Genomic DNA, 24,092 nt, shown 5'->3' with positions numbered 1-24,092 from the left:
GGGGGATGGAGGTGGGGATGGATGGGGGATGGAGGTGGGGATGGATGGGGGATGGAGGTGGGGTGGAGGTGAGATGGATGTGTGGGTGGAGGTGGGGATGGAGGTGAGATGGATGTGGGGTGGATGTGGGACGGAGGTGGGGGTTAGTGGGGAGATGGAGGTGGGGGATGGTGGGGGGATGGAGGGGCTCCTCACTCATTCCAGGGCCACCCGTCTGTTCCTTTGCTTGGGGCCTCCCCTGTCTGTCATATTGGCTTTATTTCTCTAGGAAGCCCCACCCCCGCTAGCCCCAGGAGACCAGGGACCTCATCTTTACTATGGACACTTGTGTTCTCCGTGCCAAAAAGAGAGCCGTGCACAGTAAATGCTCAGTAAATATTTGTTGAATAAATGAATGAACAAATCAGTAAACTAATGAATCCTGGGCAAGGTTTAGTTTTTAACTTCTTTGAAGCTCGGGTGTCTCATCTACATAAAGGAGATGATTCTAGCAATGTCTCCAGTCTTCCGTGGGGGTGTGTGAGACGTGAGATGTGTCTGTATGCAATGGCCTGCGATTTCCTACCCCTTCCAAACCGTCAGGGGCAGATGTTCCACAGATGGAACATGAACAGCACACCTGCCCTCCTGAAGATTCCAGAGTTCCAAGCTTCACTGGCCTGCGTGCCGGCTCTGGTGGACCAGCAGCGGCACCTCAGCCTAGTTCCTGCCAGAGAGATGAGTCCTGGGAGGCCAGTACTTGCTGAGTGATTACGTGCTGGGAGTTGACAAGGAGCTCCTGTACTTGGTTCTCACGTTGTTTCATCTGGTTGGACTTGACCGTCCCTCGGGTGACTGAGGCTTTCCTCCATGACCTGTAGAAGGTCAAGTGTACGTGGGGCTGAAAATGACCCAAGTCTGAGTCTGCACGTGAGAACAGTAGTTTGCTCTGCTTATCAATCGGTCCCAAGACGTCTTATATGACAAAAGGGGAAACAGTGACAGTTATTTAAACAGGCAAGGGCCCACCAGGATGGAGTCCTCCCGGTAGAGAGGTGACGTCTGACATGGGAGCACCTGGGAACCACTACCCAGCTGCGTTTCAGAATCAGCGCTGAGTCTTTGGGCTTCAGTGTCCCCATGCCAACAATGAGAGGAGTAGGAAAATTCTCCCCCAGATCTCTTCTCCTGGCATTTTAGAATTGCATGAGCATAATGGAGGAGACAGTAAGAGCTGCCTGTGGCTGGCCGTGGGCCGGAAGCACAGGTCCCCGATGCGTGGTCCGAAGGTCAATAGCAGCCTCAGGCGATGTCACAATGCTTTGCCCTTCATCTCACTTGGTCTCATCATGGGGCATTTTGTCCCGCAGATCATCACAAACAGAAGGGCGAGTGAGAGAGCATTCACACAGCTTTTACCACGGTGCACTGTTAAAATTGTTCTGTTTTATTTTTAGTTATTGTCCTCAGTCTCTTACTGTGCCTAACTCATCAGTTTAACTGGATGTATGTATAGTACAGAACGGGGTGTCTAAAGTTCGGGACTGTCTGTGGTTTCAGGCATCCTCTGGGGGTCTGGGAACACATCCCCGGCAGGTGGGGGTGGGGGAAGGCTGTCATTCCTGCTCACGAATTGTCTAGCCGGAGGTGGTACTGTCAGACATGCATTGTGTCTGGGTCTGGAGGCTGCTTTCTCAAACACGCACGCGTACCCCAGATTCATACAGGGTTGGATAAAATAGGCCCCACGTGATGGATGGTCCAGAGGGAAAGACCTAGAGCAATCATGTCCAGTTTCTTACAATATATTATGGAAACGTCCTGCTCACCTCACATAGCCATCCCTGGATTTCACTTGGCCAGCATTTTCTGATTTCAGGCCGTGATCTAAAGCATGTTTCACAAGCCTTGAAGTTTCTGTAGTAAGCACGGGGGTGAGGATTTACGGTTTGCAAAGAGGTGAGGTCAAGCTTCATAGCACACTTGTAGCTTCTCTCTGCTTAGACCTCGGGTGTCAGAAAACACAGGGAGGAGGGGCCCGGGGGTAGAGAAGGAAATAGAACAACCTGATCGAACGTGGGCTTCAGAATGCAGCCTCGGGCGTCTAGGTCCGGACCCCGAAACTCATAGGGCATCGTGAATACCCCCAAACAGACGCAATCCAGAAATGGGAGGGGACAGGTGATTGCTTCATACGTGTCTTTTCTTTAAAGACTCATATTTTAAAAAAATTCCCTTTTCTCCCTAAACAAGGGCCTTGTGGTGTTTTTATTTCCTTTCGAAGCCTCCACTAGGGTGTCCCGCTGGCCCATGATGGGTTTGGGCTGCCCTAGCGCTGTTATGGTAAGAACTCTGGGGCGCGGGTCGGGGCTCCACCTTGGATGGACCGCGGCCGGGTTGGAATGAACAGGGGTTGCCTCGCTCACTGGACTTCACGCTCCAAGCCTTGAGGCCGGGTTATACACACGGACACCACCACGGCCACCACCGACTACGGCCGACAGCAGGAACACTTTCAGGGCTCACTCCCTGTGCCAGGCACACTTCCAGACTCTAGATTAGCTAATTTAATCCTCACAGCAACCGTACTGAGTTGAATAGGATTCCCATTTTACAGATGGGAAAACGGAGGCACAGAGAAGTCAATGCCTTGCCTGAAGTCAGATTGCTGGTGAGCGATGGGGCCAGGTGTGAGGCCAGGCAGGCCGGCTCTAACCGCGGCATTGTACTGCCTTTCAGTTGTCAGATCTTCTACCTGCGTCCCTGGGACGATGTGTGTTCTTACGGGGCGTCTTCTTGCGTGCTTGGACAGATAGCTGGCCTAACACCCTTCCGTTTCGCGTAGAGCAGAGGAGGTTTGAAGGCAGGAGGAACAGACCCATGGGGCGCTGGGACTTAGGGGAGGGGCACATCACATTGGGAGGTGGCCTCAGCAGAGCCCCCGCTTGCTGTTGTCTGCACCTTTCCTGAAAGAAGCATGCCAGAGAGGTCGAGCGGTTGGCTGCTCTGTCGAGTGGCTGCTGAGCTTTAGAGTCCATCCTCAGCCCCCGTCTGGCTGACCCCAAACCCCGGCGTTTCCCCAGAGGGCACATGGCCCATGCTTTCTCGCCAATTAGGGAAACTGGTGTTTGGATTCACACAAGCGTCCAGGAGAGAAGGAGGCCCTGCAAGTCCACAGACCTTACCCCCTGGAGGGACTTTCAGACCCCCACAAGCCCCAGCCCCCAACAGTCAAAGGCCTATTGCAGCTCCAGACACCGCGGGTTGCAGATACACAAAATGATACCCTCTGTGTCAGGCCCCAACACCTGTTGACGAAAGTGTTTTCTTTTCTCTTTTCTTCTTCTAGAACAGAACCCAGCTAAAAGCCCTTTTCACCATAACAGCAGAAAAGATAAAGGTAAGAGCGAAGACTTGAGCTGGACGGCCCCCTGGTGCCCCCCAGTGTGTCTTTTTCTGACTCTGGTGTGTTGGTGTCTGGCTGTCCTCAGAGCCAAAGGGAGGGGGCGACTGCTGGCCTTGGGAGCGCAGACCACTGTGCAGTGTGGGGTCCCCCAGTGTAGCCAGAGGCTGTCGGGGTAGTTGCCTGGATGGCCCCTCCATCTGGGCAAGAAGGTGTTTCTTCACCTTGTAAGTGCACTTTGCATTGCTTCAGCACCTGCTGGGGCCAGACATTAAGCAATTGACATACGCTGAATTGTGTGGTCTTCACTGCAATCCTGGGGGTAGATTCTATTTTTAAATCACCTTCATTTCATAGATGGGGAAACCAAGGCACCCATAGGCCAAGTAATTTGCCCGAGGTCACCCAGCTAGTGTGTCAGGGTTCCCAGCACCACTCCCAGACTCAGTGATTGACTAGGAGGACACACAGGACTCCATGTATAGTCATACTCATGGCTGATTTATTACTGAGAAGGATGCAGAGTAAAATCAGCAAAGGGCAGAGGTGCACGGGGCGAAGTCTGCAAGACATCAGGCCTCAGCTTCCAGAGTCCTCTCCCGGTGGGAGTCACACAGGATGCAGAGTTGTCCAGCAGTGAGTGTGACAGCACAGCTCATCAGAGACCAGCACCAGGGTTTTTACTGGGGGCTGGGCACACGGCATCCTCTGTGTGGCACATACCATGGTTCCAGACTCCTGGGAGCAGTGTGTTCAGTGTAAACTACGTTGTTTGCACGACAGCTTAGGTGCAGTGAGCCACTCTTATCAGGGAATGGTGGGAACCCTCCCGAAATCCAAGTTTCTAGAGGCCAGCCAAGGCCCCGCCTTGCATGCTGGCCTCTCAGAGGATAGCAGTCTTGGGCATGCTGTGTGTGTGCTTCCCTCATAGGGGTTGGAACCAGGATTTGAACACAGGCACTTTGGCTCCAGAGCCCTGTTGTTGGGCAGTGGGCCACACCACCTCCTGGGGAGCTGAATCCCTGCCCCAAAGAGATGGAAACAAAATCCAGGTCTGGCTGTAACAAAGGGAGGATTTATGGTGGGGGGAGGGCGGGGGATTCAGGAAGACAGGTGGCAGCTATCCTCCTGGCTGGTCTGTGCCCTCCTGGAGGGTGGGGCCATGTCCGCTTCATCCTTGTGCCCCGTTCTGTGCCTTACATTCTGAGTGGTACTCAATAGGTAAATATCCCTTGACTGAGCTGATTATTGACTGTCATCAATGCCGGTGATTGCTTCGAGGTGGGGTAGGTGTCTGGTTGCTGCGGGGTTGTAATAGAAGTCAGAGAGAACGTTCACTTAATTGATATTAATGAGCCCTTCCCCCATGCCCCAGGCCATCTCATGTGGCTGGAGATGGGCCACACCCTGGTCTTCGGGACAGCCTCCCGCCCACACATTGCCTTCAAGGGCAACAGGAGTAGGTACCTGCTCTGGGGCGCGGACCCCTGGACGCACAGTTTGGCAATGGAGAACTGGGTTGGATTTCAGCCCTACAGCCCCTGGTCCAGGTGACCCTGCGCTGTGGACCACATTCAGGGAGATCACCACTGAGCGGGAAGATGAGGTATATAAATGTGATGGCCTTACAGTGTTGTGGGGACAGCAAGTTCTTGGACCAAAGGCCTAGCTTTGAATCCTTGCCTGCCCACTGATTGTATGTGACTGCGAGTATGTTCCTTACCTCCCTGAGCCTCAGTGTCCTAGCTGTGAAATGAGTGATAATAGTTCCCACTTCCTAGGGTGGTCGTCAAAGTAAATGGATTGATATGTGTAAAGCACTCAGCACAGTGCCTGGCGTTTTGTAAGTGCTCAGTAAACGTCAGCCGCTGTCTTTGCTGTTATTATTATTATTATATGCACGTGCAGACACCACCCCTCTGCAGGTGTTTTGTGATAATCGTGAATCGTGACCCCCATCCATCGGCTCCTTTGTTTTCTGTTACATTCCTGAGGGTGAAACTGGCAGGTGTCAGCCAAGGAAGGCAAGGCCCCAGGAAATTGCTTCCCATTTCGTATCACGAAGTCCTCTTGCCCTTTCTGTCTGCTGCATGAAGAGTCTGGGAGGAAAAAAAGATCACACCGTACGTGCTGGACATTGGTGTTCAGGTTGTGTTGGAGCTCCCCACAACTTCTTGTGTTGATCCCATATGCCCTCGAAAGGGCTGGGCGCCAGGGCAGGGACCTGGAGAACAAGGATCTTGGATCTCATCAAGAGAGAGACATTTAAACCAACTGTTACATCTCCCAAATTCATGTAGAATGCAGTTCCAATAGTAATTTTAATAGGATTTGGGGGGAGATAGGTGATCAAATTAATCAGAGTTTCACCTGAAAACATAAATTTCTGAAACTAGATGAGAACATTGTGACAATGAAGAGTAATGTGGGAGGGTTTGCCCTAGGAGATATTAAAGAATTATAAAGCTACATTAATACAGTATGCAACTCAAGAAAAGCCAGACCAATGGGACAGAATAGAGAATGTACACAGATGTCCATATAATAAAATGGTATTTCAAATCAGTGGGAAAAGAATGTATCACTCATAAATTTATGGGCAACTGGCTGGATCTTTTGGAAGAAAAATAAAGATGAATTCCCTCATCAGGTTAAAATCTCAGTAAAACAATTTCTAAAAGGTAAATATAGGTCAGTATCGCATGATATGAAGAAAAGCACGAAGGAAAACCATGGCTTTGAGTACACAAATAGTTGAAAACTTGACATTTAAAAACAACATTAAGAAAGGTAAGTGACAAATTTGGGAAAATACTTATAACAGACATAAAAAAGGATTGACGTCTTTGATATATAAAGAGCTTCTATTAATAACAAAAAGAAAGTGTCATTAGATAGCTATGCGACATGAGAATTTCTCAAACACAGAAATTTACAGTGTGTACCCTTGAGCACAGTAGAGGGAGCGTGTAACTGCGCAGAATCTCATGGCTCGTTGACTTGCACTCAGAAGATGGGAGGTGTGCAATCACACATCATCACGTCTACCTTCCCTGTGTCACCTCTTGTATGGATCACTGCACCAGCCTCCTACTTGTCCAGCCCTACTCTCCTCTAGCCCATCGTCGTCACTGTAGTGATCTTTCTAATACACAAACCTGCTTGCTTTTCCCTTTCTGGAGGGACTCCCTATTGCCTACTGGATTAAGCCCAATTACCTCAGGTTAATATTCAGGAGCCATCAGAAAAGTTGGCCACTGCTATCTCCTGGTGCTGCTGGGTCTCTGTGTTTTCCACACTGCACACTGTTTTGCATATGCTGTTCTTTTCTTACCTGTGCTTTGGACAACATCCTGCAGGAGCCTGACCAACTTCTGCACCTCTGATTCCTAAACCTCCAGGCGTGCTGGTAACACCCTTGGCTGGGATCCCACGACATTGGGACATCTGATAAGCCTTGTCAGTCTGTGACATTGAGATTAGTTTCCTGGTTGGCATTTAATACATTTTTGTGACATCAGAATAGAATTTTTGCCCTGGAAGAGACTTTACAGATGATTTAGTTTCACTTTCTCCTAGAGAGTGAAAAAAAAAATCAGGTCTGGAGAGGCTGTGGGAACTGGCCAGGGTCCTGAAGCTTGATGACTATGTTAACGAAGAGTCATGCTGGGCAATTTGTTCTCAAATCCACTTCTTCATGAGACTGGTACCTTAGCAAAGCTACATTAATAAGTGTGATTCCCTCTACCAGTGATTACTCCTAAACTCTCACTCTTTTCAGAATTGCCAGCTGGAAAGCCCAGAGGCTCTGCCCTCAAGGGCTGTGGGACAAAAGTCCACAAGTCACTGACCCCCTCTGCTTCTTGGATCTTTAGCTCAGAGTGAAGGATTTCAACTAAATTACTCCTGAAATCTCTTCCAGAGAAATTCTGTATGGTCTTCTCTTTTCTCCAAACTTTTTCTGTCTTTTGGGGGTAGGTGGGTAGGATTTAATATATGTCCATTGTGGACATTTAGAGTAAATGCCCCCTCTATATTACGCAGACACTCACAGAGAAAGTTGGAAAAATAAAATAACATTACCTCATAATCCCACCACTGGAGGACCATTGTTAACATGTTGGCTTCTTGCTTCTATAAGTCTATGAATTTATTTATTACATAATTGAAGTCAAACTGTATAAACAACTCCTCCTCATGCTTTTATAACTTGCTGTTGGATTATAAGCATTGAAAGCATTCCTTTTGAAAGGCTTTTTTTTTTTTTTTTTGGTCCAGCATTGCTCTTCATAAATGCAGTGATAGAACTCATCAAAGGAATCTGCTCTCACCTAATACATGATTAAAGAGATGGTAATAGCACATGATTCTTTGTCAGAGACAAGCGGGAAAGTTAGGGCCTGGGGATGAGGAGGCTGGGATCACTGAGCCGCTTCTCTTTCCTTATTCTTTCGTTAATGAAGTTTATGGTAAATAGGCTCTTTGAAATCTGTACTTATAATAATTATCAATGAAATTTGGCTGCAAGATTTCTGGAGGAAATCTCAAAAGTATGATTAACTCAGGGCTGATTTCTAGTGCTCTAAGTGCTTAAATTTCTGCACCTGTCCCTGTGGTCGTAGGCCCCACCAGCACCCAGCCTCCCAAGTGAGACATCCAGGGACATTTTTGGCCCCTATCTCTGGCATCCCACACATTCGTTCCATGCTCAGTCACTGTGTCCTGTGGACTCTGTCACCTAAATATTCCCCTAATTTCTACCTTTCCCTCCAGCCTGCCAGAAGTAGCAGTAATAGCTCAGATTTACTGACTGATCTCTGTGTCCTGCATCCCTAGCTAGTAGGCCCTATCTTGTGTGTGTAGTAAAGGACACACACATGGAATTTACCATTATTGACATTTAGTATGTTCAGTGTTGAGCAGACAGCACCACTGTCTAGGTCTGGAACATTTTCATCACCCCAAAAGGGAACTCTCTTCCCATTGAGCAGTTGCTCTCCATTCTCCCCTCCACCCTCAGTCTCTGGCAACCACTAATTTGCCTTCTGTCTCTATAGATTTGCCTGTTCCGGCCATTTCATGTAATGCAATGTGGCCTTTTGTGTCCACCTTCTTTCCTTAGCATGATATTTTCGAGGTCCATCCATGTTGTTGCGTTTATTGGTACTTCATTCCTTTTTATGGCTGAATCTTATTCCTTGTACGGGTGGACCACATTTTCTTTATCTCTTCATCAGGTGGTGGACCTCTGGGCTTGCCCCATCTTCTGGCTATTGTGAATAGTGCCCCTGTGAAGATTCAGGTACAGATTTTTATTTGAACACCTGTTTTCTGTTCTTTGGAGTATACACCCAGGACCAGATTACTGGGTTGTATGGTAATTCTGTGTTTAACTTAGCAAGGAACCATAGGCACTATTTTAATCCTTATTTTACAGATGGGAAATTGCAGCTTATAGAAGGGGAGGCCCTTCTATAAGGCCACGGTGTGGTAGGGGGTAGAGCTGAGAGCTGACCCCCCAAGTAGAGCCTCAGTCTTTACTAGCATGTTCTACTGCTTTCTGCAGCCTTGTTTCATGTCCTCATCCTCTCTTCCTTAGCTGTCACATCCAGTTTGTCCTCCTCCAGGCTGATGTCACGAAGTAGCTAGATTTAACTTTCTAAAATTCCCCCTTGTCCTTCCAGCACGCAGCCCTGGGCTCACTGAATAAACTAGATGTCAAGAAAGTTTACCACCACATCCGAGTGCAGAGTTAACCCTGGTAGCCCACTTAAAGAGAGAGTTTCAGGAAACTCTCCACTTAAATACAGAGTTTTAGCAAACACAGTTATAGCAAAGCTTTGTTTCTGCACATATGAAATGGACGTAAGAATTCTGAGTTTAAAGTATTGTTTCAAAGACTAAAAAAGGAGTAAGGCCTGGCCTCTGGCAGAAGTTCAATAAAGATATTGATGTTTAAGAATAGTTTTGAGGAATGGATTGTAAAAACTTTTGGCCAGACACTGGGAGATTTTTAAAATCCTGCCCTACCAGTCAGTCCAGCAGAGTGAGCTGTATACTCAGAATAGGAATCACTGTTCACAGTGGCCCAAGACCCTGATGACCCAATGCAGGGCTCCTGGTAAAAGGCCAGGCCAGAGCCCGAGCCCCAGAGAGGCAGCTGTGGTATGAGGGCTACTAGCCCGGACTGCTGGGTGTGAATCCCAAGTTCACTATTGACTAGCTCTGTGATCTTGGGCCATTTATTTAACTTCTTAGTACTTTTGCATTCTAATTTGTAAAATGTAGACTAAAACAGTGCCCATTTTATGGTATTGTGAGAATTAAATGGATTAATGCATGTAAAGCACTTGGAACCACTCTGGCACTTAGTGTCTGCTCAGTACATGTCAGCTATGATGATGGTGGTGGTGATGATGATGGTGATGATGAGGATGATGGTGATGATGATAGTGATGGTGATGATGGTGATGTGATGGTGAGGATGATGATAGTCATTATGGTGATGATCATGGTGAAAGTGATGATGATAACAAAGGTGGTAGTGATTATATGGAGCCTCCCTCTTCCCATAAAGCTACATCTTAAGATCTTACTCTCCTTTGGCCATTTACATGGAAGAGGAAATTTGAAGAGCCAGAGGCATTTTGGGCAGGTCAGGTGAGCAAGACCTAGCTTAATTTAGCAACACTGATACTGAGGATTGAAAGAAGAAAGTGGGAGTTGTGAGTGGACCTGCCCCTAGCAGGCAATCTCTACCTACATGCACTTATCACTTGGTAGCAGAAAGTAGGGATTGCAAGAGAGAAGGGAGAAAGATGGCGGGATCTGTAGAGCTTGCCCTACCTTTGCCCTCTTCCTAGATAACAGGCATTCATTCCTGCATCGGTGTCAGGTCCTGTTCCCATGACCTGCCACATCGCCTCTACTCTTCAAATTCTCTTGGCCATGTGAATGGCCGAAGGAGGGCAAGACTTCAGGTGGAGATTCAGAGAAGGTGGAGGTGGTAAGAAGAAGACAAGCATGGTGGCCTGACCCAGTTGACCAGTTCTACTTCATGAAGTAGGAAAGGAGAAGACTGACAGAAGGAGATAGAAAGATCTGTTTCTACCTTTTACAGTACAGTGGGACCCTGCCTGCGTATAATTCTGTCCTAGTCTTTGTTTCTGGTTCTCATCAATCAGGCAGGTAACTTCTACCATGGTGTGGGAGGTTGGGACTAAAAATGTTTTTAGAAAACCACACAACTCCCTGGATAAAAGCAGTGTGATCTAATGGGTGGAGAGCATGGACTTTGGAGTCAAACAGGGCTAGCTCTGGTTTTTTAGTTATGGACTTTGATTATTTAATCTCTTTCCATCTACATTTACCTATCAATAGAATGGAGATAATACATCCCCCACAGGATTGCTGAAGATTGAATGATGCAAAGCATATATCATACCATATTAGTTTTCTGGGGCTGCCCTAACAAATCATCACAAACTGAGGAGCTTAGAATAACAGAATCTTATTCTGTCACAGTTCTGAAGGCTAGAGGTCTGAAATTAAGGTGTTGGCAGAGCTGTGCTCCCTTTGATGGCTTTAGAGAAGAAGCCTTGCCTCTTCCTAGCTTCTGGTGGCTCCTGGAAATCCTTCCTTGGTTGTACCTACATCACTCCAGTCTCTGCCTCCATGGCCACATGGACCTCTCTGTGTGAATCTGTCTCCACATTTCCCTGTCTTTATAAGGAACATTCATTAGATTTAGGACCCACCCTAATCCAATATGAACTCAATTTGATTACATTTGCAAAGACCTTATTTCCAAATATGGTCACATTTATAGGTACTGGGGGTTAAGACTTCAGCATATCTTTTTGGAAGACACAATTAAACCCATTACATGCACCTAGCCTAGGGACTAGTGTGTTTTTGGTGATCAGATGCCATTAATTCCTTGTATCTCCCCATTCTTCTTGCTAAAGCTGGAAAAAAAAAAAAAAGCCCTTGCCTTCTGTGAAAGAGAAATCTTGAAAACAAATTGCTAATCAATATCCCCTTTGTTCTCTTTAGACACAGATTTTTTGTTTCCTTTCCATCAATATTTTAATGTATCCTCGGTGCAATGCTATTCATGTTTATACAGTGTATTGGTTTTTTTCCCTTATCCAGTAGGTATACATATCAGGGCAAAGAGGGCTATTTCCAGCACATATGGAGAATTTGCGTGTCATTTTGGTGTTAATTAAAATGTAATATTTAGAATCAGGAGGATATTCAAATATGGGAACAGAACTGGTTCCCTGACCGTATTTCATAACAGCATCTTTGGACCAAGGTTGATTGATCAATAGCCGAAAAAGTCATATGTGGCATTACTCTTTGATTCAGGTTCCAATAAATGTCTGGACCAAAGCTCCTGTTTCTGACTTAACTTGGCTTTGACTCTCTTGAGGGTCAGGTTGGCCTTGTTTGTCTGTGAGAAAAATTTAACCTTGACTACAGCCTTCATTGTTACCAAAGGAATGAGGACTGCTTTTGTTGTCTTCTAGCCCCTAAGTAATACATTTAATGTTCTCATAATCTACAGTCATTCCTAATTAAACTAGTAGCAGATTGGCTTCTCTAGAAGCAGATGCTGAGACAGAGTTTAGAGTATAATATGTTTACCAGCATGCAGAAAAGAGTTAATATATCTGGCCTGAGATTGCCCTCCTTAGAAAGGCCTGCTTGCAAGGTTAGCCCTTGGTCAATGTCTGCAAACTTGGATTTCAGGACAGTTGCCACCATTCCCCAAACTGATAAGAGTGGCTCACTGTGCTGAAGCTATTATATTATAAATATAAATAAATGTATATAAATATATTATAAACAATATATTTTATTTTTAAGGCCTGCTTTCATTCTGGGAGTCTGGAACTTTGGTACATGCTAGGGAGAGGGTGCCTAAGTGACCAGTCCTGGATAAAAGCCCTGGGCACTGTCTGTCATGAGCTTTGCTGTGTTGTTACACCCATTGCTGGAGGAACTAAACAAGTCTTGTGTGATGGCCTTGGGAGAGGACTCTGGAAGCTTGCTTCTTCTTTCTTCAGGATTTAACCCCATGTGCCTTTTCCCTATGCTGAGTTTGCTCTGTATCTTCTCCCTGTAATAAATCATAGCTGTGAGAATGACTATAGGCTGAGTGTTGTGAATCCTCCTGATGAATCATCAAACTTGGGGTGGTTGTGGGGTCTCCCCCCAACACAATCAGTGACCACCCATGAAGGGAAGAAGGAGGAAGTGGGATTGGGCAAAAGAGGACTGGGCAAGTTGTGATCTGGGCTGACAAAGCCTCACCTGGCAGTGAACACTGGATCAAGCTTTGCCTGTCTGAGTGTCACTTGTCAGGCTAAATGGCTGGCCATTATGCTTCTGCCATGCTCTGTTACCAGGTGTAGGCTGTCTACAGGAAGGGCATGACCTCAGGTGAGGTGGCTCTCTGCAGCTGATCTAGACCATGAAGCTGGAGGCTCTCTACAGGCCACATTGCCCATAGCTGGGCACCAAGTCTTTCCTCGAAGGGGGATCTGAGTGCTGCATTGCCTTATCTACCTTTAAAAAATATTTATTATTCTTTTTGTTGTTTCCTGGTTATATAAGTAATACATGCTCATGTAGAGATCTTAGAAAACACAGAAACAAAGAAGAAACTCATTAAGCAATCACTCAGCAGAATTCCAGAGGATATTCTTCATAGGTTATATATATACATGTGTGCATATATGTTATTTTTGTTCTAATTAAATTGGGATTTTTCTATGTATACAGTTTTTAAAATTAATTAATTTTTTTCAATTTTTAAAATGTTTTATTATGTCCAACGATTCATTAGTTGCATATAACACACAGTGCTCATCACAACACGTGCCCTCCTTAATACCCATTTTGTACCTTCTTTAAAAATGTTACATTAGTATATAAGTATTTTTAAATAGTATTAAAAATTCAACACACAAAAATCGGTTACATTTCTACACACTAACAATGAACAATCCAAAAAGGAAATTAAGAAAACAATTTCATTCACTATAGCATCAAAGAGAATAAAATAATTAGGAATAAACTTAAGACGTGAAAGACTTGTACAGTGAAAACTACAAAACCCTGCTGGGGTAAGACACAAATAAATGGAAAGTCATCTTGTGCACATGGATTGGAAGACTTCATAATGCTGTGATACACAGATTCAGTGCAATTGCTGTCAAAATCTCAAAGGCATTTTTTTTTTTTTACAGAAATAGAAAAGCCCATCCTAAAATTCATATGGCATTTCAAAGGAACCTGAATAATCAAAAAAATCTTGAAAAAGAATAAAGCTGGGGTGCCTGGGTGGCTCAGATGGTTAAGCCTCTGCCTTCAGCTCAGGTCATGATCCCAGGGTCCTGGGATCGAGCCCCACATTGGGCTCCTGGCTCAGCGGGGAGCCTGCTTCTCCCTCTCCCTCTGCTCTCCCCCTGTTCATTCTCTCTCTCTCTCTATCTCTGTGTCTCAGATGAATAAATAAAATCTTTAAAAAAAAAAAAAAAGAAAAGAAAAAGAATAAAGCTGCAGGCCCCATACTTCCTGATTTCAAAACTTAGTACAAAGCTACAATAGTCAAAACAGTGTGGTACTGTCATAAAGACAGACATATAAACCAATGGAATAGAATCAAGAGCCTAAGAAAAGCCCTTGCATGGATAGTCAAATGATTTTTGACAAGGGTGGAAAGACTAATGGGGCAAGAAAAGTCATTTCAACAAATGATGTTTGGGAAACTGGATTTACACACACAAAAGAATGGAGTTGGACCCTTGCCTTACAGGATCTACAAAAATTTTAATTTTATTATGTTATGTTAGTCACCATACAATACATCATTGGTTTTTGATGTGGTGATCCACGATCCATTGTTTTCGTATAACACCCAGTGCTCCATGCAGTATGTGCCCTCCTTAATACCCATCACCGGGCTAACCAATCCCCCCTCCCTCCGCGCCTCTAAAACCCTGTTTGTTTCTCAGAGTCCATAGTCTCTCATGGTTCATCTCTCCCTCCAATTCCCCCCCCCCATTTTTCCCTTCCTTCTCCTAATGTCCTCCATACTATTCCTTATGTTCCACAAATAAGTGAAACCATATGATAATTGACTTTCTCTGCGTGACTTACTTCACTTAGCATAATATCCTCCAGTCCCATCCATGTTGATGTAAAAGTTGGGTATTCATCCTTTCTGATTGCTGAGTAATATTCCATTGTATATATGGACCACATCTGCTTTAGCCATTCATCTGTTGAAGGGCATCTCGGCTCTTTCCACAGTTTGGCTATTGTGAACATTGCTGCTATGAACATTGGGGTGCATGTGGCCCTTCTTTTCACTACATCTGTGTCTTTGGGGTAAATACCCAGTAGTGCAATTGCTGGGTCATAGGGTAGCTCTATTTTTAAATTTTTGAGGCACCTCCACGCTGTTTTCCAAAGTGGCTGTACCAACTTGCATTCCCACCAACAGTGTAAGAGGGTTCCCCTTTCTCCACAACCTCTCCAACATTTGTTGTTTCTCTCCCTGTCCATTTTTGCCATTCTAACTGGTGTAAGGTGGTATCTCAATGTGGTTTTGATTTGGATTTCCCTGATGGCTAATGATGATGAACATTTTTTCATGTGTCTGTTAGCCATTTGTATGTCTTCTTCAGAGAAGTGTCTTTTCATATCTTCTGCCCACTTTTTGACTTGATTATTTGTTTTTTGAGTGTTGAGTTTGAGAAGTTCTTTATAGATCTTGGATACCAGCCCTTTATCTGATATTTGCAAATTACCCTTTATGTGTAATTTGCAAATATCTTCTCCTATTCTGTGGGTTGCCTCTTTGTTTTGTTGACTGTTTCCTTTGCTGTGCAGAAGCTTTTTATCTTGATGAAGTCCCAAAAGTTCATTTTTGCTTTTGTTTCACTAGCTTTTTGAGATGTATCTTGAAAGAAGTTGCTGTGGCCGATGTCAAAGAGGTTACTGCCTATGTTCTCCTCTAGGATTTTGATGGATTCCTGTCTCACATTGAGGTCTTTCATCCACTTTGAGTTTATCTTTGTGAATGGTGTTAGAGAATGGTCGAGTTTCATTCTTCTGCATGTGGCTGTCCAATTTTCCCAGCACCATTTATTGAAGAGACTGTCTTTTTTCCATTGCATATTTTTTCCTGCTTTGTCGAAGATTATTTGACCATAGAATTGAGGGTCCATATCTGGGTTCTCTATTCTGTTCCATTGGTCTATATGTCTGTTTTTGTGCCAGTACCATGCTGTCTTGCTGATCACTGCTTTGTAATATAGCTTGAAATCGGGCAACGTGATGTCACCAGCTTTGTTTTTCTTTTTCAACATTTCCTTGGCGATTCGGGGTCTTTTCTGATTCCATAGAAATTTTAGGATTGTTTGTTCCAGCACTTTGAAAAATGTCATTGGAATTTTGATCGGGATGGCATTGAAGGTATAGATTGCTCTGGGTAGCATAGACATTTTAGCAATGTTTATTCTTCTGAGGCTCTACAAAAATTAACTCAAAGTAAATCAAAGACTTAAGAGTAAGACCCCTTAGAAGAAAACATAGGGGAGACTTCATAACATCAGATTTAGTGATGATTTTTTGGTATATGACACCAAAAGCACAAATGACAAAAGAAAAAAAATAGGTGAATTGAATTACATCAAAATTAAAAACTTATGTGCATCAAAGGGTACAATCAACAGATTGTAAAGGCAGCCCATGGAATGGGAGAAAATAACATTCACACCATATAAAAAACTCTTGTCATCTTAGTCAGTTTGGACTACAATAGCATATTGTTATAGACTGAGTGGCTTAAACAACAGACTTTTTTTTTCACAATTCTTTAGGCTGGGCAGTGCAAGATCAAAGTGTTGGCAGATATTGTGTTTGATGAGAGCCACTTACTGGTTTGTAGATGCCCATCTTTTCATTGTATCTTTCCATGGCAAAGAGCAGAAAGAGCTCTGGCCTCTTCATTCCCTTATAAGGGGACTGACTAATCCTATTCATGAAGGCTCCACCCTCATAACCTAATTATCTCCCAAAGGCCTCAACTCCTAATACCATCACATTGGGGGTTAGGTTAGGATTGAAAAATGGGCAAAGGACTTGAACAGACATTTCTCCAAAGAAGATATACATATATGTAGTATGCACATGAAAAGACACTAATCATTAGGGAAATGCAAATCAAAACCATGATGATACCACCTCATACGTATTAGGATGGTAACTATCAAAAAAATAAGATAAAACAGCTTGGCTGTTCCCCGGAAAATTAAAGATAGAATTATATAATCCTGTAATTTCACTTCTGGGTATATATCCAAAAGAATTGAAAGAGATATCTGTATACCAATGTTTGTAGCGGCATTATTCACAATAGCCAAAAGTGGAAGCAACCCAGGTGTCCATTCAGTGAATGAATGGATAAACAAAAAATATATACACATACTATGGAATTTTATTTAACTGTAAAAAGGAAGGAAATTCTGACACATACTACAACAGGGATAAACCATGAAGATTTTATGCTAAGTGAAGTAAGCCAATCAAAAAAGACAAATACTCTGTCATAACACTTACATGAGGTTCTTAGAGGGTCAAATTCATAGAGACAGAAAGTAGAATGATGCGTGGCAGGGAGCTGGGGGGAGGATGGAAGGGGGAGTGTGTTAGTGGGAACAGAATTTCAGTTTTGTAAGATGACAAAGATTTGGGGGTGAATGCTGGGGATTTCAGAACAATGTGATTGTACTTAATGCTATTAGAATGTACACTGAAAAATGGTTACGATGATAAATTTTATGTTATGTGTGTTTTATTATAATTTAAAATATTATTTAAAAAATTTTAATGGTTAAATATTCAGAACTCCAAAGGAAAAAGGAAAACTTAAAATTCCTAGAAAGCAAAAACAGATCCTTTTAAGATGTCATCAGACACATTTATGCCAGAAGACAGTGGGATGGTACCTCCAGTGTTCTAAAGAAAAATTATTTTGGACCTTGAGTTATAGATTCAGCCAAATTATCAATCCAATGAGGGCAAAGTAATAACATTTTAAGACATATGAAATAAAAAATCTTTTCTAAGCAGATTAACTTGAGAATAAATAAATACTGCGAATACTCCATGGGAAAAAAAAGCATCCAAGGAAAAGAAAGAAATGGGACCCAAGAAACATAGTTTTTCTTTAATGAATAATGTGTGACAATACAGAAAGCTGTGAAGAGAGGGCTCCAAATGACAGGAGTGCAGCAAGCCTGGAAAGTAACCAGTCCTAATTAGATCAGAGTGTCAAAGCATTCTGGGAATGATGAGTTTAAGAAAAAAGAATCCACTCCCTGCAACAGATAGTATCATTAAGGAAATGCTATATAACAGGAAGGAAAAAGAAAGGCAATGAGAAACTCCAGGAAAAACAAAAAGTTACAGGAAAAGGAGTGTCAGTCCAATTTGAAGCAAACTAAAAATGTGGCATGATTTTGAACAATTGATAAAGTGTAAGAAAAGGGACTGAATTAGAAATATACTGCTTTGAGGAGCAGATATATAGTAATACAGGATTACATTTTTTACTTTATTCTTCAGTGAATAACATTTTCCTAATCATCATAATAATAATGTCTTTAAAACTTTTTTTTAGTTTTAGTTTCTGGAATGAACCTATAAACAACCACGAAGAATTGTGGTTGCAAAACAAAATATATATGTTATAAACCATACATATAAAAAATATATATGTAATATATATAAATATATTTGTATATATAAATATATAAATATATAAAAACCATATATATATAAAAAAGATTTTTTATTTCATATGTCTTAAAATGTTATTACTTTGCCCTCATTGGATTGATAATAAATTCTGGAAGAAAGAAGTGGGAAAGGCAAGTTGGAGGCAGGTGTGGGACAGTAATGTCATTGTCTTTTTTAGTAAGATGACAAGGAGACAAGAAATAGTCTCTAAATTAAGTGCTATAAAAGTTGAAGTTTAATTTTTTAATTTGAAGGTACAAAAGTAGCTAATTGAAAAACTAAAAATAATCATTAAAATTAGAAGGAAGTGTAGAAAGGGATATTTATAGGTTACATACCCTATAAATTTGTAAGGTAAAAATTCTGACCTAAATTCACATCTGTCAAAACAGGAATTCAGTTAATAATATGTAATTTGATGAATCAATAAATAAAGATACATGCATAATTTTCAGAGTATTAAATTAACTAACCATTCTGGTTAACTAAACCATGAAAACTGAAATCAGTATCTGTTTAAGACATTTGCCCCTGGGAAGCTGGATTAGAGTGGATAGGGGAAGGTAACACAGGGAAATTTGCTTTTCTTTTTAAACACTTGACTTCTGTTATGAACTCTTTTTCCTAGTATACATACGTACAGTACTGTGCTTTTTAAAAATAATAAAATGGTTATGTAATTGCTCATTATATGGATTGGATAATTTATAGAAACTTAAGATATAATCACTCTTTGTTTTGAGGACATTTAGGATCCATACACATTTGTGTTACTTTATATGATGCTCTGCAAAATAGCCTTACATATAAACAAATCTTTGTGTATATTTCTAGACCAAAACAACCTTGTATATAAGTCTTTATGCATATTTTTGAATTATTTCCTGAGGAGAGAATCCTAGGCATGAAATTGCTGACTTAAAGGGCTGACCGTTATAAAGCCTTTTGTTATGGACACCCATATTTTGTCCCTCTTATTTTTGAGTATGACACTTTGGTGAAAACATTCCAAAGGATGAAAGTGTTATCAAAATGTGAGGCTCTCAGTCCAGGTCTGTTTTTGAGGCCACCTTCTGATAAAATGACTCATTAATGGCCACCATATAGCTTCTCCATTACTGTACCAAAGGAGTTCCCTCCGTTTACACAGCCCACAAAGGAAGACACGGCAAGAATCACTGGTGTTTAGTGAGCAAGTATTAAAGCCAGACACTCTTTTAATGATTTCATTCAACTTCATGCATATTCTTGTTTAATCCTCAGTACAACTCTTGGAGGGCTACTGTCTCAATTTGCAAGGGAAGGAGCAGAGGCAAAGAGAAATGAACTCATCTGACCAATACTACATGACCAATAAGGCAGAAATGGTGCCACACCCAGGTGGTCTGAGTCCTGAGCCCAGGCTTCACCCGCTCTCCTGTTTACAGGTCCCCCTTACCTGTGAATAAGGAGGTGGACCTGGGTCAGACTCAGTTAGTGCCCGCACAAAGAGTATAATCACACAAATGGAGAAAGAACCCCAACTTACAGCCTGGAACACAATAAATACTCAGTAAATAATTGTTGATTAATCAATGAGCCAAACTTTGTGCTAATCTCTATACTACTATTTTATTTAATCCTCATTCTAGGATGTATTTTTATCCCCATTTTACAGACAAGAGAAGTGAGGTTGCTGGAGGTCAAGTCACTCATCCAGGGTATCACAACTGTTTTGACAGAGGCGGCATTTCAATCCAGATCTGTAGGATTAAAAATCCAGAGCTCTTTCTTTTGTTCAGAGTGTCTTTGGGAGAATTCAAGGAGTTAAGACTCATCTTGTGAAACCCTTAGCCTAGCCATTCTCAAAGTGTGTTCCTTGGACAAATAGCACAGCAGCAGCCCCTGGGAACTTGGAAAAGCCACTTCTGAGGCCCTGTCCCCAGGCTAGTGAATCAGGAGTCCAGGGTGGGGCACAGGGATGCCTGTTTCCATTAAGTCCTCCTGGTTCAAATGCATGGTTAAGTGTGAGTGCAGGCTCAGTCCCCCATCTGACCCAATCCGAGTGCTTATCGGATGCTATCTGCTGCTGTGGTCTCGAACCTGAAGCTGCATTGTCTAGCACTTAGCAGCTTCTCACGGCGGCTTGATGCCAGCCACTCCTGGCCTGCCACAGATGCATATTTGTCCCAGGCTCTCGCTGGCTGGAGCCCAGAGGATGCCTCTGAGGAGAGAGAGAGGGCTGGGCATGTTAAACCAGGTTGTTGGGTTTTGCTTGGCAGCCAGCCGCCTCCCGCTGTGTGATGCTTCCCTGCCCTGTGCATCCTCCAGCGTGGTCCTGAAGGCCAGCGTGGGCTGTGGGTTGCCCCTCTAAAGCTCTTGCGAAGGGGGAACAGACAGTGTAGGGAGAAGGGAAGGACACTACAGATTCTGCCCCTGACTCGAAACAGCTCACGGATCCCTAGTGCTGCCTTAGGTTTGTTACAGATGGATTCAGGAATGTACAGTTCTTGGGGGCCTGCCATATGCCAGGCTTGGGGTGGATGGTCCTACTTGTGCAAGCCATCGTGCTGGGTTCCTTGCAGTGTTTGTCCTGCTCAGTGCTTCAGATGTGCTGTGTGGAAGCCAGGCTATAAGGAAACAGGCTCAGAGAAGTCCAGCGACGGTCTCAGGCCAAGATGGTTTCAGCCAGTGGGACAGAGCTGGGCCCAAAGCCAGGCCCATCTCGCTGCCTCCATGCTTCTTCCGCTGTAACTCTTCCTTATGACCTGACTGAAAGATGTGAAATGTGACCACGGACAATTCCACCCCTCCCCCACCGCCTCTGGTCCCCTAGGTTGTCCCAAACCATGGCCTTCATGCGGCAGGATTCTTCACAGCCTCCATCCTCTCCTTTGTGCTGACCTGGGTCACGCTTTTCTTCATGGCTCGGTATCAGTGTTTGAAGGGAAGCCTGCTCATCGGACATCAGGTGAGTCTCCATGTACGTTGTGTTCCTCGAGGGTAGTTCGATTGGCAGTAGATGTGAGGTTGACGTTTATCCTCCAGTTCAATGGGTCTCAGCCCTGGATTGATGTCCCAATCCCTGGGGAAATGACAGACACACGCTTATGTCCAGGCTCACATGCAGAGGCTCTGACTGGACGTCCCAGGATGTGCCCCTGTCATTAGTCGTTTTTAAAGCTCCCTGGATGATTCCAGAAGGTGGCCAGGGTTGAGGGCCCCTGCAGTCTGACTGAATAACCGAGCACCTATCTGTGTGGCCAGTTCCGCGTTCATGCCACGCTAATTCAGGTCCTGGTCCACACTCCCTGCTGACAAGTCTTTGGAGACTCACTTCATCCTCGGGGAGACTGGATACTTCGGCCCAGCTTGGGGATCCCCCGTCGCCAGCTTCTGCCCACTTCTGCTGCCACTGTCCACTTCCCACCTCAGACCCAGTCCACCCAGTGACTCAGCATTCCTTGAGAGCATGAGCTCACCACGCTCACACCAGAGGCTTTTTGATCCTCTCTGCCCTTCATGAGCATAGTTCTGGCTGGGATGGGAGCCCCATCTCCAGGTTCCTGCGCTAGCTTCTGTAGACTCCACCCAGCACATCTCCTAATCTGTTGGGTTCGTCTGTGAACGTCTTAATCTCTGTATTCCTGTCTTGCTCTGGGTTCCCACAGAAGCACACCCTGGGACCAGGGTCCAAATGCAAGTAGTTTATATGGCGAGTGGTCCCAGGAAGTATTGGTGTGGGGTCAGGAGGTGAGGCAGGAAGGGTAGGCAGCTGGTCAGGTTACCACTGTGGGCCCCTGGAGCTTCACCCTGCCTGGGACCTCTGGGGACAGTAGTCATCCCACCCGAGGAGGGAAGGAGCTGGAGTATATATCATACCCTGTTGGTCATTGGTTAAGGACATGGGGGCAAAGGGGCTGTTAGAAGGTGGGGGAGGAAGGACTGTCCTCCCCACTGAAAAGGCACTTGGAGACCAGAGAATAAGCAGGCCACTCCATACCCTTTATGCAGACTTTTATTCAGGATAATTTACTGACAGGGGATCAGGTCGGGGGTGATCCAGGTACTGTGCAGCTATTCTCACAAAGTCCAGACCTTAGTCCACAGATTTTATAGAGTCAGGGGAGGTAAAGAGGGCATTGTAGTGAGATCAAGGGTCCACTTATACCTCCAAGAGTTCGCGTGCTCCTGGTTGACAGCTACCCTTTCATTAGATCTAATGGAACCATCCGTGTATGAGGAGGGGGAGAGACTATGCTATCTTTAACAAATTTATGGATGTCCTAAATGAGCCTCCCCCTTCCAGCCTTGGTGGGCATTTCTAAGGTATGTATATTAATTTCCAAGGGGCCTGGAACACATAGCCCCAAGAGAGGACATGTACAAGATGGAGGGCCACAGAAGGAGTCAGTATTGTGAGCACTCCCGCAGGGGCCCGGACAGAGGGTGATGTTATTTCCCTGGCATGGGCTCTGAAGGCCAGTGAAAGCCTTTAGGGAAAGAAGTGTAGGTCTTGGCTGGTGGATCTTGGGCTAGTGGACACTGAAGCAGCAAGGGCAAGGGGACATGGGTAGAAAACAGATGGTATCTGCCACCATCCGCGCTGCCTGGTACGGAGCCTGGTGCTTGGAAGGCCCTGAAAAAATGTGTGAGGGAATGGACGAGCCCTTGGTCCATCAGTGGTTGCACAGACGGGAAGGAAATCAGGGTGGTAGTTCATTGAGTGAGATGAGCTTTGCGGAGCTGCCACCAGAAGGCACTGTGGGGAGTAAGCATCCGGGAAGGCTGGAGCTCCTGTGACTCAGTGTCACCCAGGGCCTCAGCACCTTGAAGGGAACATCTGTCATCTCTCCCCCTCACTTTATATTGAGGAAACTGAGGCCCATGTAGTTAAACACTTGCTTCAAGTGGCCAAGTGTAGGCTGGACCTGCTTCTGGGGGCTGTGTCTGGAGGCTGGAGGTCCTGTCCCTGTTGTTCACTGGTGTCTGCTTCCCAGAGGAGGGGATGGTCATTTCAAAGTGAGATCAGCCCACAGTGTCCGTGGGAGGCAAAAGGGAGGAGGAGGAAAAGGGCCCCTCTCATCAGACCTTGGGCTTCTCTCCCAAAGCCATTATCCATCACAGAACAAAACTTCCCTGCTGCTTTGATGAAGGACCAGGAATCATTTCCTGGAGATGAAAGGCTGATCGTTACACCTGCAGAGAGGAGAGAAAAGCATTGATTTAAGGTCTGAAGACCCTTGAAGTTCACAGAATGAACTCTTTTCACATTTTACTTTATTTTTGGAAGCCTGAGGCAACCAATGAGACAGTGTGCTATAAAATACAAGACAGCCTTCTTCACCTCTTCTAACACTTCACTCCTTCTACCCTAAGAGTTAGATCGATTTGGGACCAGACTCCAACCCTGACTCCTCATGAGCTGTGTGAATGCAGATGATGTTATTTTACCCTTCTGAGCTTCGGTTTCTTATATGTAATATGGGGCAACAGTACTTACTTTGTTGTGACAGTTTTGTGATAATAACACATACAAGGCACAGGGACAAGAATTCTTAAATATTAGCTATAGTTATCACCCATTTTGCAGAATCAACAATAAAGACAAAACAGATATATCTATCCAATCATTGGGTTGGGCTTAATTATCTCCCATGTCACTTCCATTTGACAATTCTATATTCTGATTAGAAACCAGCCAGATGCCTGAAGTTGAAGTCCATCTGCCAACTGGAATTTCTCTCTGCATGATGATTATAGTGATGGTGATGATGATGGTGCTGCTGTTGGTGGTGGTGATGGTGATGATGCTGGGGATGATGATGATGATGATAGTATGGTGATGGGGATGATGGTGGTGATGATGATGGTGGTGGTGATGCTGATGGTGATGGTGGTGATGATGATG

The 24,092-nt window shown here is 44.4% G+C and overlaps 1 protein-coding gene across 1 annotated transcript in view; it reads left to right on the top strand.

The window, feature by feature from the left end:
- EVC2 (EvC ciliary complex subunit 2) overlaps nucleotides 1-24,092 on the top strand; it is a 135,705-nt gene that overhangs the window by 28,867 nt on the left and 82,746 nt on the right. The window contains exons 7-8 of the mRNA XM_021677663.2: nucleotides 3,329-3,379; nucleotides 21,018-21,152. Coding sequence (XP_021533338.1) covers nucleotides 3,329-3,379; nucleotides 21,018-21,152 — 186 coding nt within the window. The remainder of the gene's footprint in view (nucleotides 1-3,328; nucleotides 3,380-21,017; nucleotides 21,153-24,092) is intronic.

This window comes from Neomonachus schauinslandi, chromosome 2, assembly GCF_002201575.2.
Source record: "Neomonachus schauinslandi chromosome 2, ASM220157v2, whole genome shotgun sequence".
NCBI classification, from domain to species: Eukaryota; Metazoa; Chordata; class Mammalia; order Carnivora; family Phocidae; genus Neomonachus; species Neomonachus schauinslandi.
This window is presented reverse-complemented; position numbering and strand designations above follow the sequence as displayed.